The 13305-nt window shown below is 33.7% G+C and overlaps 1 protein-coding gene across 5 annotated transcripts in view; it reads right to left on the bottom strand.

The window, feature by feature from the left end:
• STRN3 (striatin 3) overlaps positions 1-13305 on the bottom strand; it is a 139310-nt gene that overhangs the window by 19939 nt on the left and 106066 nt on the right. For 3 of the 5 annotated variants that reach the window (XR_004184958.1, XM_009211348.4, XM_031668208.1), the window contains 5 exons: positions 9002-9142; positions 3775-3908; positions 2267-2442; positions 2037-2084; positions 1304-1425 (listed from right to left, as the gene is read on the bottom strand). Coding sequence is in view for 4 of the 5 variants with exons in the window: in XM_009211348.4 (XP_009209612.3) it covers positions 1304-1425; positions 2037-2084; positions 2267-2442; positions 3775-3908; positions 9002-9142 (621 nt within the window). In the remaining variant the exon portion in view is untranslated. The remainder of the gene's footprint in view (positions 1-1303; positions 1426-2036; positions 2085-2266; positions 2443-3774; positions 3909-9001; positions 9143-13305) is intronic. The other 2 variants (XM_031668209.1, XM_031668210.1) reach the window with 1 other exon arrangement.

Here is a 13305-nt window from a genome sequence, read left to right as displayed (position 1 = left end):
CCTCGGTCTCCCAAAGTGGTGGGATTACAGGAGTGGGCCATTGTGTCCAGTCTGAATTGTATACTTTAAAAGGGTGAATTTTGTGATATGTTAAATTACATCTCAATAAAGCAGTTAAACACATACAATCAAATTAAGCATCACTCACCCATCACTTTATCTACTCAACATAATTTATCAATAAATCCTGTCTATTCTACCATACTCCCTCAGTTTATCTTAAAACCACTTCTAACTGCTCTGCTACCACCACTCTAATCTTGGCAATGTCGTCTGTCACCTAGTTTACTAGACTACTATATGACAGCAGCCTCCTAACTGGTATTTCTCTTTCCACTCTTCTCACCCCCAATTTACTCTTCTCACAGCAGACACAGTCACCTTTTTAAAACCTTACATTTATCAGATAACTTTCTGGCTTAAAACTCTTTACTGAAAGTTTCCTTTTATCCTTCAGATTTTGGCTTGAATCTCACTATTTTAGAAAGACCTTTCTTGACTAACTCTTCTAGAGAAGGTTCTGCCTGTTACTCCCTCTCACAGTACTCTATCTTCTTATCATTTATCACAATTTGTAACCACAGATCCCATCCCTTTGCTTATTTATGTCTCTACTTTCCATTAGACAATCTTATTTCTTGACATAGTGCTTACCACAATGCCTAGCTAATGTAGGCACAAAGTGGTGTTAAATAAAAAGAACAAAGAGTTCATAAACATTTTGTTTTAATATAATTATTGATAATGCCCTTACAAATATATTTGAACACAGGTACAGGTAGGTGTTTCTGTAGAACAGATTTCTAAAAGCTCCATTTGTAAGTCAAAGGAGGTTTCTTTTCTTTTTCTTTCCATTTTGAAATTAAAAATGTTTTTGTATATAAGAGCTAAGAATAACAAAAAAATTTTTTGGCTCCAAAAAGTTTTAATGATTTACACCCTTGCTGTTGGTTCCACTGTCTTTTGCTAATATTTTTAAAATATATAAACTATTTCTTAAGTTCAAAATTTTGTTACTTAGATTATATTTTGTTTCCTTCTTCTTTTTGTTCCTACTACCTAAATTAACACTTTAATTAATATACTTTTTTTAACAACAGAGGAAGTATCAATTCATAGGCTTAAATACCCATGGCATGACATTTTCTAATTTTTCTCTTTAATAAAGCAATTTATTAGCAAATGGAAGAACAAAATGAGGTGACTAACATAGGTTTAAATAACCTTGTAATCCTATTTGAGGTATTTACTTTTGTCAGCTCCATTCAGTTAAAAAAAAATACATTTTGATCCTTTTACTTACCATACGTATCATATGGATCCACAGTGGGACTCGGCATATTCCACCACTGGATGGTTGCATCAATACCACCGCTGAAACACTGTTCTCCATTAGAACTAATAGCTAATGACAGAACAGGGCCACTATTGTAGGAAGAGAGGAAAAAAAAATTACTGATAAATTCCAAGAAGAAACTCAAGTCTCCATTCCCCCAACCTCTGCATTTATGTAATATCGAAAAACTGTTTTAACAGAACATGTACATATGAATGGTACTTTTTTTTTTTTTTTTTGGAGACGGGGTCTCACTCTGTCGCCAGCCCAGACTGGAGAGCAGTGGTGACCTCGGCTCACTAAAACCTCCGCCTCTCAGGTTCAAGCGATTCTCCCACCTCAGCCTCCTGAGTAGCTGAGACTACAGGCGCATGCCACCACGCCCAGCTAATTTTTGTATTTTGTGGTAGAGACGGGGTTTCACCATGTTGGCCAGGCTGGTCTTGAACTCCTGACCTCAAGTGATCTGCCCACTTCAGCCTCCCAAAGTCCTGGGATTACAGGCGTGAACTACTGCATCTAGCCTGAATGGTACTATTATATTCATATTTTCACCAATACAATTATTAAATAGCTATTATTCAAGTAATACATCTTTTCTAATATAAAACATTGAGAAAATTACAAGGTTTGAGGACTGATAAATAATATTTAATAATAAGTATGATTGTTAATTAAATACCAATTCAGTAAAACTTACATGTGGGCCCTAAATGTGTAGATAGGCTCTACATCTAAAGAGGCACTCCTAAAAGAGGCGGAAAAAGGGTAGGGGAAGAGAAGGCAATTAAATAACTATAAATCACTGGTTGATATTAAATAGTCATTAGATCAAATGTGTGCATTAAAGATATGCAACAATAATGAGGAATAATTACTTATATTAGCAAAATTAGAAGAAATACACCAGGCTAACATTAAAATACTTGCTTTTTGGCAGGAACTGTTTTTTGCAGGTTCCAGAGTTTCAGGGTATGGTCCTCAGAAGCAGTAACCAGCACAGGTTCTACAGGATGAAAAGCTAATGCCCGTACTCCATCAAAATGGCTACGTAGTGTATACTTGGGATTCCATGTCTTTCGAAAGGCATCTTTATTAGCAGGCAACTAAAAGGAAAGAACACAATATTTAGTGGTGAAAGTAGTAAACTGGAAGGCATGTGGAGTGTTTATTCGTTTCTTTTTGGTGTGTTTAACACATATATTTAAAACTGTTTGGCTAAAATGTCCAGTGGAAATTTAATGTACCTTTAAAACTTTCTAAAAAATCTTTATCATTTAATAATAACTCAGAATAATTTCATTTGCCTTACAAATAGCCTAGATCAAATGCAGAGTTCTTTAGTCTGTTTATACCTATCAAGCTAAACCCAAAGCTCCTATTAAATGTCAGATGAGAACAAAATCATCACTGCTACCATTGCTGCAATACTTTACATGAAAACTAATTACATATTACAAATATCCAATGGTACAGTATTAACAGTAAAGTCATTTAGGAAATGTATTAACATGTGAAATTTTTAAAGGCAGCAAGTTAAGGTACTTTCTGAAAGTCTGAACTAAAGACCCTTTAAGAATATTTTTATCCCATTTTCATAATTCTTGGTATTGACAGAGGTTTATCTTTTTACCTTCACATTTCTCCATCTGTAAAGACAGGCTGTGAAACCACTTCTAAAGCAGTCAAAAGTTTACTGGAATTTAGTTGCTTATGTATTTAAAAAAATACATTAATGAGAATAATCCAGCCCACCAAAGGCTGTCTCTAAAAAGCATGCTAACGTTAACTATAAAATGTAGAAAAAGAAATTCATTATAAAAAGAAAAAAAATTGCTGAAAAACTGCAATTAACATAAAGATCTAACAGGTATAGTTAACTCTCAATTGAAATATTAATATCTAGAAAAATTAAATTCAAGACAAGTTTCACCTCTAACACCGGACTCCCTATCCCTTCCATCCACTCCCCATCCCTCTAATGGAGTTAAGTATTCAGGAAATGATGCAAGCTAACTTTAAAATGTTTAGAAACTTTAAAATATTTCCTTAAGAAAATAAAAGTTCAAAAATAAAACATGCTTTTTAAGAAGTATTCTGAAGGCAAATAAGTGATTCAGGTTATTTTTTTTCTTGTTAACACCAAAATATGGCTTAATTTGAGATAATTGAGAGTTGACTACTCAAGATGTATTTATTGACCAATATATTAATCATCTCAAACTTCTAGTTAATCCACCAAAATACCTAAAACAAAATTTAAATACCACAAAGAAAGTAGTTATAAAAGAAAAACTACATGTCACTTCAAATCAACACATTGACACAAACTTATCTTTTCCATGCACCTCGACATTAATTCTGTTTTATAAGTGATTCCAAAAAATAAGGAGCCTTCTATTAAATCATTAAAAAATTAAAAATAAAACTGCACTTACATCATAACTATAGTCTGCATCATTTGTTACCGTCAAGTCTGCAAGGTCTCCAAGGCCCAGTACACTTAACAAAACATCATCAGAACCCATAATAAATGACTTGCCTCCTCCAGATGGAAACGTTATTGGTTCAGCTATAAAGAACAAAACCGCTTCTTAAATGCTGAAAAATCATACAGTACAAGACAATATTGTGGGGAAAATTTAAGCACTTAACAGTTACAATATTCAGTAATATAATTAATTTTTATTTTCCCACTTCTACTCAAAAAATCCTGTTACTAAGCAGTGTTAAACAAATGTGTTGGAACTGTGGTGTAGTAACTGTCCACAAATAAAATGTGCACTAGATATATTATTCTGGGGTGGAAGTTGGGGCACAAAAGCTTTGTCTAAATCTCTTATCACTTCAGTACAATTATAACTATAGTTTACATGTTAAATAAGAAATAAAACAAATTTTGATTAAACAATGGAGTTAAATATCAGATTTTTGCTATTCATGGGGGGAAATCTCTACCATGGACCTCAAGGACCTCAAAGTAGTCATACAGTATTTTTTAAATGTTAATAGGTTGTTGCTAAGTCCTTTTGCTTTCTAAAGAAGTACTAGGCATTCTAGTCCCTGATAAAAACTAGTACAAACACTGAAATGTAAATGGTTTACAGTCAGCTATTACTATATCAGTTCACTAGAATGAAGCTTTAATTGTTCAGATTCCTTCAGTAACAGCAATGGTCTAGGAAAAAGTTCTTCCACCAACAACGTCAGTTTCCTTTCTATAAAGAGGTTAATCCATGTGGACTTCAGAACATCTTCCGGCTTTATTTAATTAATTAATTAATTTATTTATTTACAGAGTCTTGCTCTGTCACCCAGGCTGGAGTACAGTGGTGCGATCTTGGCTCACTGCAACCTCCACCTGCTGGGTTCAAGCAATTCTCCTGTCTTAGCCTCCCAAGTAGCTGGGATTACAGGTGCCAGCCATCACGCCCGGCTAATTTTTTTGTTTTTAGTAGAGACCGGCTTTCACCTTGTTGGCCAGAATGGTCTTGAACTCTTGACTTCAAAAGTGATCCACCCACCTCGGTCTCCCAAACTGCTGGGATTACAGGCGTGAGCCACCGCGTCCAGCCTGTCTTCTGGCTTTAAAGCTTTGACTATGATTTTTATTTTAATGTCCCATTCTAGTTACCATGACATTCTAAAATGAAGCAACTAATCTTGACCACAGAGTTTTAATTTCTGATCAGATGTGCCATTTCAATTTCAAACTAAACTCAGGTTGAGCTTCACTTAGATTTCTTGACTATATCATGTGCATTATTACAGCTTTTCATGTTAATATTAGCAGTTCGAATTATTTAAAATGTGTTTTCCTTTCTGTACATACTATTAACCAATTAAACTCTGCCATAATTGAATAACTATTATCTAAATATTTTGTTGTAACAGTCATAGTTTAAGCAACAACCTTCAATATCATTTCAAACATGCTTTGAAAGCAAAAATTTAACATTAAGGTAACAAGGGAGAAATACTCAAATCATTATAATATAAAACTCAATATATTAAAACACACTTAAAATTCATGAGCAAATTTAAAAGGGAAACATTATACAAAAAAAATTAAGCTGTTTGTCAATTTTTTAAAAATTCCCATGAAAAATGATATAAATATGCTACAGGAAACACAAGAGCTGTAATGAAACTTGACAGTCATCACTAATACTACTGGAAATAATTCTGAGAAGATATAATTCATATATGTATACTATGGCAAAATAAAATTCATCTTTATTTAAAACATCTTGTTATTTTATTATTTTATCTATCAAAGTAAGCTATATAATCTGACTCAAATAGGGTTCTAAAATGCAGCTCTGATTCAGTTACTTGATCTAAAATGAATCTGAAAGCACCTGACAGAAAATATATACATAGAGATCCTAACTAGTATTTAGTTAATCTTTCAATTATGACACTTATGAATCTGAATAATCTGTAGCATTGATCTTTTCCTACAAATTATTAGCATGCAGTTATTGGCAATACCAGAAGCAGCTATAAACTATAAAATCAATAATTTAAACTTATGTTTAAGGATAAGTACATATAAGTCATTAGATAACATTTACTCAAAGCATTTTTCTCTAGACAAAGAAATATTTTTACTTTAAGCTCATAATTTGTTTCTAAAATGCCACAGTTCTTCCCACTCACAATTATACAAACATTCACTGACACAAAGCCCAATAAAATAACTTTAACGTAACAAATTATTTTGCAGGACTATCTCTGATCAGCCACTGACCAATTTAGGAGCATGTGAAGGTAAGTGTCTGGATGTTAGTTTTGCTCGCGTTTTGGATTAATTGTACTTAACAAAAAATTAGTATTATACTCATTTCTAATTAATCATATGACCACATTTCTATCCTTTTCTCTATATACACACATATATTTCATGACATATTTATGTAGATATTGCAAGCTATTCTGCTTACTCAGTATTTATTTACATATATATGTGTAAAACTTCTTTTACACTATTATCTCTGCTTTCCATATTACCCATCACTGTGGCATATGGTAATCCCAGCAGCTACTCATTTGTTTACCCTTATTTCCCTGCAGATGGAATTAATTTCTATCCTAAAAATTCATTTTATTAATGGTAATATAATTACCCATAGTACAAAAATGTCATTAGTAATTCAAAGAAAAATATAATTATTTTAACCAGCCTAAAAAATTAGTTTCGGTATCTTTTTTTTTTTTTCTAATAGAGACAGGGTTTTGCTATGTTGCCCAGGCTGGTCTTGAATTCCTGGGCTCAAGTGATCCTCCTGCCTTGGGCTCCCAAAGTGCTGGACTTACAGGCATGAGCTACTATGCCTGGCCTAGTTTTTAATTTAATGATGGAAATTATAAGACATTTTATTAGGAGGCCTAAGAAGGATTTCATCAAGTAATATAACAATACTAGTATAATGGGTCTATAAAATACAAGGTTTTTTTCAGATTTTTATAACTAATCTTCCTTTTGATGGACACTTATCATGAAGGAAACCTGTAGCTCACATACTGAACTCTTTTTCCCAAGAACTTAGTCCAGGTTACAGATTCCATTTATACCAGGGGCAACGTGATATGTCTCAAGTCTTTAGTAACAACAGTCTAGAAGATTGTAATGTTGAAGTACCACTCCTAGAAAACAGACATTGTTCTTTACAAAATGAGGTAGGACATGGACTTCAAAAGTAAAGAAGTAAGTTGGACAGTGCCACTGAAAATAAAGAGATTATGTACTCCAAAGCTGCCTTCTTAGCTTGAAGTCAAACTCACATCTCTTTAAATAACAAATTCTAGTAAGATCGACACTTCAAAAACTGTAATGAAGTTCACACTTATCAAATCTCTCCCCTCGCCCTTCTCCCAGCATCAAGAAACAGATCACTGACCTATATTCTTTCTTTAAAACACACACGTAACACATAAACAAACACACATAGAGAGCTCTAAGCTGGTTTTCGTGTAGAGTGTGCCTTGATTGGCTTTTACCATAAGTCATTGGTTTGAAACATTTAAAAGGGTTCACACTGCTAACATGGGTTTGCCTTAAACTGCAAAACTTGCAGTTTAAATGTACATTAATTACAAAAATTTTAGCAAGTTGTGCTATGCATATTTGGCAAAACAGACCAAAAATGAAGCAAAATCATCACTAAATGCATTTTAAAAAAAAAATGGAGTTGCTATGTGTAGTTTAGAAAATACTTCTAAAGTAAAACAGGAATATATCTCAATAATGGAAATGAGATCTGAAAAAATTAACAGACACTATTTTATTTTTCATTCTAAAGTAAAACAGGAATATATCTCAATAGTGGAAATGAGATCTGAAAAAATTAACAGACACTATTTTATTTTTCATTCATTTTGCTTTGAATGACTGTTATTTTAGTGATTTTTTTTTTTAAGGTGAGTGAAGTAAATGGTAAATTATGAGAGGGAAAAAAATGCAAAATTATTTAACTGTAAGGAAACTGTGCCACTAGGGAAATCTTAAAAGGGAACAAGATGCATTTAAAATTTTTTGACTGGGACATCAAACAAATCCTCTTTACACAGCAAAGGCAATAACATCAATGAAATTTAATATATATGCCAAATTACTGTATCTCATATGTCACAATAATCTTTGGTTAAAAACTCAGATTCAATACTTATAAACATCTAGACTTAGAGTTATAAATGATTCAAGTATACCTATATATCTTTGGCCAAAATCAATTTTGGAAAAAATGTTTAAGTAGTACTTTCATTTCCTACACATTTCTAGTTTAGGCAAATTTTATAAAATTGATTACTAGGTAGCATATACTTGCTACCAAGTTAAAGAATAATGATACTGCCTTATTCTCAAAGGATTAATTGAGGCAACAGTTACACATATTTTTTAAAGTAATACATATTTAAAGTAACAGGTTGGGCACTGTGGCTAACACCTGTAATCCTAGCACTTTGGGAGCCAAGGTAGGCGGATCACTTGAGGTCAGGAGTTTGAGACCAGCCTGGCCAACATGGTAATATTCTGTCTCTACTAAAAATACAAAAAATTGGCCAGGCATGGTGGCATGCACCTGTAGTCCCAGCTACTTGGGAGGCTGAGGCAGGAGACTCGCTTGACCCCAGGAGGCGAAAGTTGCAGTGAGCTGTACTCCAGCCTGGGCAACAGAGTGAGACTCAATCTCACGGAAAAAAAAGAAAGAAAGAAAGAAAAAAAAAAAAAAAGGTTCCAAGCACAATGCCTGGCACCACAGTTGTCTTCTAGTAAGTGGTAATTATTATTAGCTGCTAAATTTAAGCAATAAGACAAAATGAGCAGCTTTTTCCATATGTATTATTTTAAGTTTGTTTTTGTAAGTTACTATTTTCCCATTACTGGATCTGTAGTTAAAATTAAAGAAAAGACTCTGAATTCACCTATGATGGAAACAACTCCTCCTCACATTAAAAATGAAAACAAAATATGAAGAAATAGAAGCCAGAAATGTCAAAATCCCTAAATTAATTACATCAAGAGCTTGCCCAACACCTTCTCTAAAGATCATATAAAATGATCATCAACATTTTAAACAGTAGCCTAGTTGCAATATTAAGATGTGATTTGGATTTAAGGTCTTCTGAAATGTAAATAAACACGGTAGCTAAATTCTGTACCTTCCTCTGCTCTTGCAACTTCATGATCAGTCATTCTAGTAGAGGCTGACCTAGACTGATTAATGATTCCTGAAGGGATGTGGGGCAGCTCATCATCTCCCAGATCAGCTATCATGTCGTAGAGTTTTGTCCTGTTGGCCCCTGTAAATTAATGTCAGCAGTAGAGGTTCATTTAATGGCTACCGCTTGACTTGCCAGCAGCGTCTAAAACCAGTTCATTAACAAAACAGACTATTAAGAAGTCTCAGTTATTAAAATATCAGAAAATTAAAGATGTCTTCCATTTTCCATACCATCCCCCAAAACACATTGAGTTTAAATATTTATTATTTCTGTGGAGAGAGAGAGATATATATATATAAAGATACATATATGTATTACATATATATCTCTCTCTAAAGATATATATATATATCTCCATAAAATACTTTAGAGAGAGTTCTTTAAAGTTCTGTAAACTCACAGACACAGAAGGTATCATTAAAACAAAGGAAAATTTTGGTGTTTAAGGTTAACATTTACCAGTATAAAGAATAAAATAAGGGCTTTTCAACATAATTCACTGTTTAAAAAAGTTAACAAAGGAATAAGTACAAATAATTTTTATGAGGGTGCAACAAACGATTAACTTTACCTGGTGTTTCCATGGATATTTTCCTGCCATGTTAGTACAAATTTGTCATTAACAAATCATCCCCAATTTCTTCCAAAATGTTTTTCTCATTTTTCCCAAATCTGAAAAACCTGATTTATCCATGAGATAGATCTCTGAGTTTCTCATAATGATATGAAAGTCAGCACTGTCATAAGCCATAAATGTAAGGGAAGAATTTTGGCTGTTGCCTGGGTAATTCAGGCCAAAACATATAAAACTCAAAAGCTTCTGTAGTATTGTAGAATATTCTTTAACTCTGAACTTTAGAAATAGCAGAATTATTTATTTTGAACCATATATTTTGAAAGAAAACAAGTTTTAAGAATGTCAGAAAAAAATACTTTGAAAAGACAATGCTTTATAATCTACATAAGTTTAAAAAAATAAAATAGGTAAGTCCAAGGTCAAACATTATGACCTTATATTTACTAACGTCATCATTAATGGATGTTAAGTTCACTGTGGCTATTTGAGTGTAAGTAACTCTAAGAACTATTACCCATCTATGTATCCTAAACAAAATACCAGACAATTAGATGGTAAAATTTAGTGGAAATAGGTGGACTTTTAAACATTTATTGGTCCTATTTTACAGTAATTCCTAATTTCTTAGAAATGCTTAAACAACTCTACTTCTGGATTAGGTAATATGTTATGTAGTCTGAATTTCCTAACTAATAATAATGAAGAAACTCAGTGTTACCTGAGGATTTTCCCCCACAGAGAAATGACTGTAAACAAATTCTCCAATAAACAAAAAACTGTCTACTGGATATCCAACCACCAGTTAAATTCAATGTAAAAGAACATAAACATTATTCTTTCTCAAAAATAGCTCCCATTTGTAACTTTCCCACTTGTATGACTACCACCATCGTTTGTTTAATTTCGCTTCTTAAAATTCTGCAACCACATCTTAATTCTTCTTCAACTTGTAAAATTATAAAAGGGTGGGGGCTTTTTTATAAAAAGAATCTTCCTTTAAAGTATTCTCCAAGTTTATCTCTCTATTGACTTTAATCAAGCCTTTCAACCTTATGAATTACTACAACAGACTCCTAATCGGTTCTTCTATCTCTGAGCTCCATTTACCTTCAATCACATTAATATACTACAACTAATTTTCCAAAATTATTACATTTATTATATCTTCCCTCACTGAGAAACCACAAGTAGCACTTCAACACTCTGGATCAAAGTTAACTAAAATCATGTACTTAACCTTTCATGGGCTTTATGATCTGATCCTATTTTTTCTACCCCATCTTATCTTTTAATAATCCACAATACAAACTCCCTCCATTTTCCAGTCAAAGCAGTTTCCATATGTAGTTTCGGTGTTCACTGAGTTTACTTCTGCCATATTTTGTCATATTTGTCCTCACCCATTCTCAGAAAGGTGAGAATGCTTTCTACACACACACACACACACACACACACACACTCTCTCTCTCTCTCTCTTTCTAATCTTCTAACATGCACCTCAGCCTATCTAAATTCTACCCATTCCTCCACACCAGTTTCATCTCTTCTGTAAAGCTTTTGTTGATCTTTCAATGTTCTCTTATTTGTGTGTAACATAAAATGACTTTATTAAATACTACCTTGTAAATAATTTCATTATATGATAGTTAATGTGAAACATAATAAAGCCTTGACAAAGTTTTGTTACAGATTATGTAAAGTCAAAATCTTCCTGTATACATGAACTGGAAGATACAGAAGGGAAAGAAATTAGGAACTATTATGGAAGCTACTGTTCAAACTGAGGATCCCAAATTATATAATATTATTTACATACTATAGCCAGATAGTTTCAGTGTGACACAGTGCCAAGTTGAGGAAATGATGAAACTTCCCTGCTCTAATCCTAGTTTCTCAAACGCTGCCAAAAGATGACAGCAGATTTCACAATTTAGTCTTTACTCTATTGTGTAGAGCATCTTTCAACTGCAAATTTAATGTCTTCATTTTCTTTCTAAATCTATCCAATATTCTAAATATAATAAACGCAACAAAACAATTTCAAATAAAAAATGTGAAGTCTTATCAGCAATGAGAAAACTGTAGGGGTATAACAGGATACTAGACAATATTAATATCAATATTTAAAGGCATATTTGAAGGCCCATTAAGCACTAATTAAACAAAAACTGAAATTTATAGAAGTACAAATACTTTTTCTAATTCTTACAGCAAGAAAAACTTTTATTTTTTAATTTTTATTATTATTTTTGAAACAAGGTCTTGCCCTGTCACCCAGGCTAGAATGCAGTGACACAAACACGGCTCTCTACAGCCTTGATCTCCTTGGCTCTTGACCTCTCGGACTCAAGTGATCCTTCCACCTCAGCCTGCCCAGTAGCTGGGACCACAGGCATGTACCACCAAGCTTGGCTAATTTAAAAAAAATTTTTTATAGAGACAGGGTCTTACCATGTTGTCGAGGCTGGTCTTGAACTCTTAGACTCAGGCAATCCTCCTACCTCGGTCTCCAGAGTAGCTGGGACCACAGTCATGTACTACCACACTCAGCTAATTTTTGTATTTTTTGTTTTTGTAGAGATGGTCTCACCATGCTGCCTAGCCTGGTATTGGCTGCTGGGGTAAAGCAATCCTCTCCCCTAAGCATCCCAAAGTGCTAGGATTGCAGGCATGAGCCATGGTGCCCAGCTAGAAAAACTTTTCTACTACTGTGAAAACAACCCACCTACTTCTTAATACAAAGTCCTATATAAATGCATAATCCTCTAAACGGACTGACACAATGAAAAATATACTAATTATGCCACGTGTAAGCCAAACTATAGACTACTGTTACGTTTTCAAATTCCACTCTAACATGTACACGCTCATGCCATGAAATTTATCTTCCTATGCTCTCTATCACTGTAAGTAAAATAGTACTTTTGAATAAATCTAACATTTTCCCTTTCTCAAATAAGCCCTCCCTTTGTTGAAGCAAAACTGTTAGGAGGCAAACAATCTGGAAAAGATAAGCTTATTTAGTTAAGTAATGTTTGCTAGATCTGTTCTATTTTCTATAATTAAAGCTTTCACACAACTGTTGTCTTAAATAAATACGAGATCACAATAATAAGAAAAAATAACTTCAGCTGCAAAGTGACTCTTCAGTTTTAAAAAGTGCACTGATTAAACAGTATCAATCTGATACATTCTGATCCTAGGCAAAACACCTAAGTTATTTTCTTGAAAGAAAAAAATCCCGAGTTAAAGGACATGAATAGTTTGTTTTTGAAGAGTGAAATCGGCCGGGCGCTGTGGCTCAAGCCTGTAATCCCAGCACTTTGGGAGGCCGAGACGGGCGGATCACGAGGTCAGGAGATCGAGACCATCCTGGCTAACACGGTGAAACCCCGTCTCTACTAAAAAATACAAAAAAACTAGCCGGGCGAGGTGGCGGGCGCCTGTAGTCCCAGCTACTCGGGAGGCTGAGGCAGGAGAATGGCGTGAACCCAGGAGGCGGAGCTTGCAGTGAGCCGAGATCCGGCCAGTGCACTCCAGCCTGGGCGACAGAGCGAGACTCCGTCTCAAAAAAAAAAAAAAGAATGAAATTAAAGTCAGAAACATAAAACCACATGCCTAGTTGAAAATAACATCTCTTTTCTATGAAACAATTTTGTTTTTG

Source organism: Papio anubis, chromosome 7 (assembly GCF_008728515.1).
Source record: "Papio anubis isolate 15944 chromosome 7, Panubis1.0, whole genome shotgun sequence".
Classification (NCBI taxonomy): Eukaryota; Metazoa; Chordata; class Mammalia; order Primates; family Cercopithecidae; genus Papio; species Papio anubis.
Note: the sequence above shows the minus strand (reverse complement) of the source record. Positions and strands in the feature narration are given on the sequence as shown.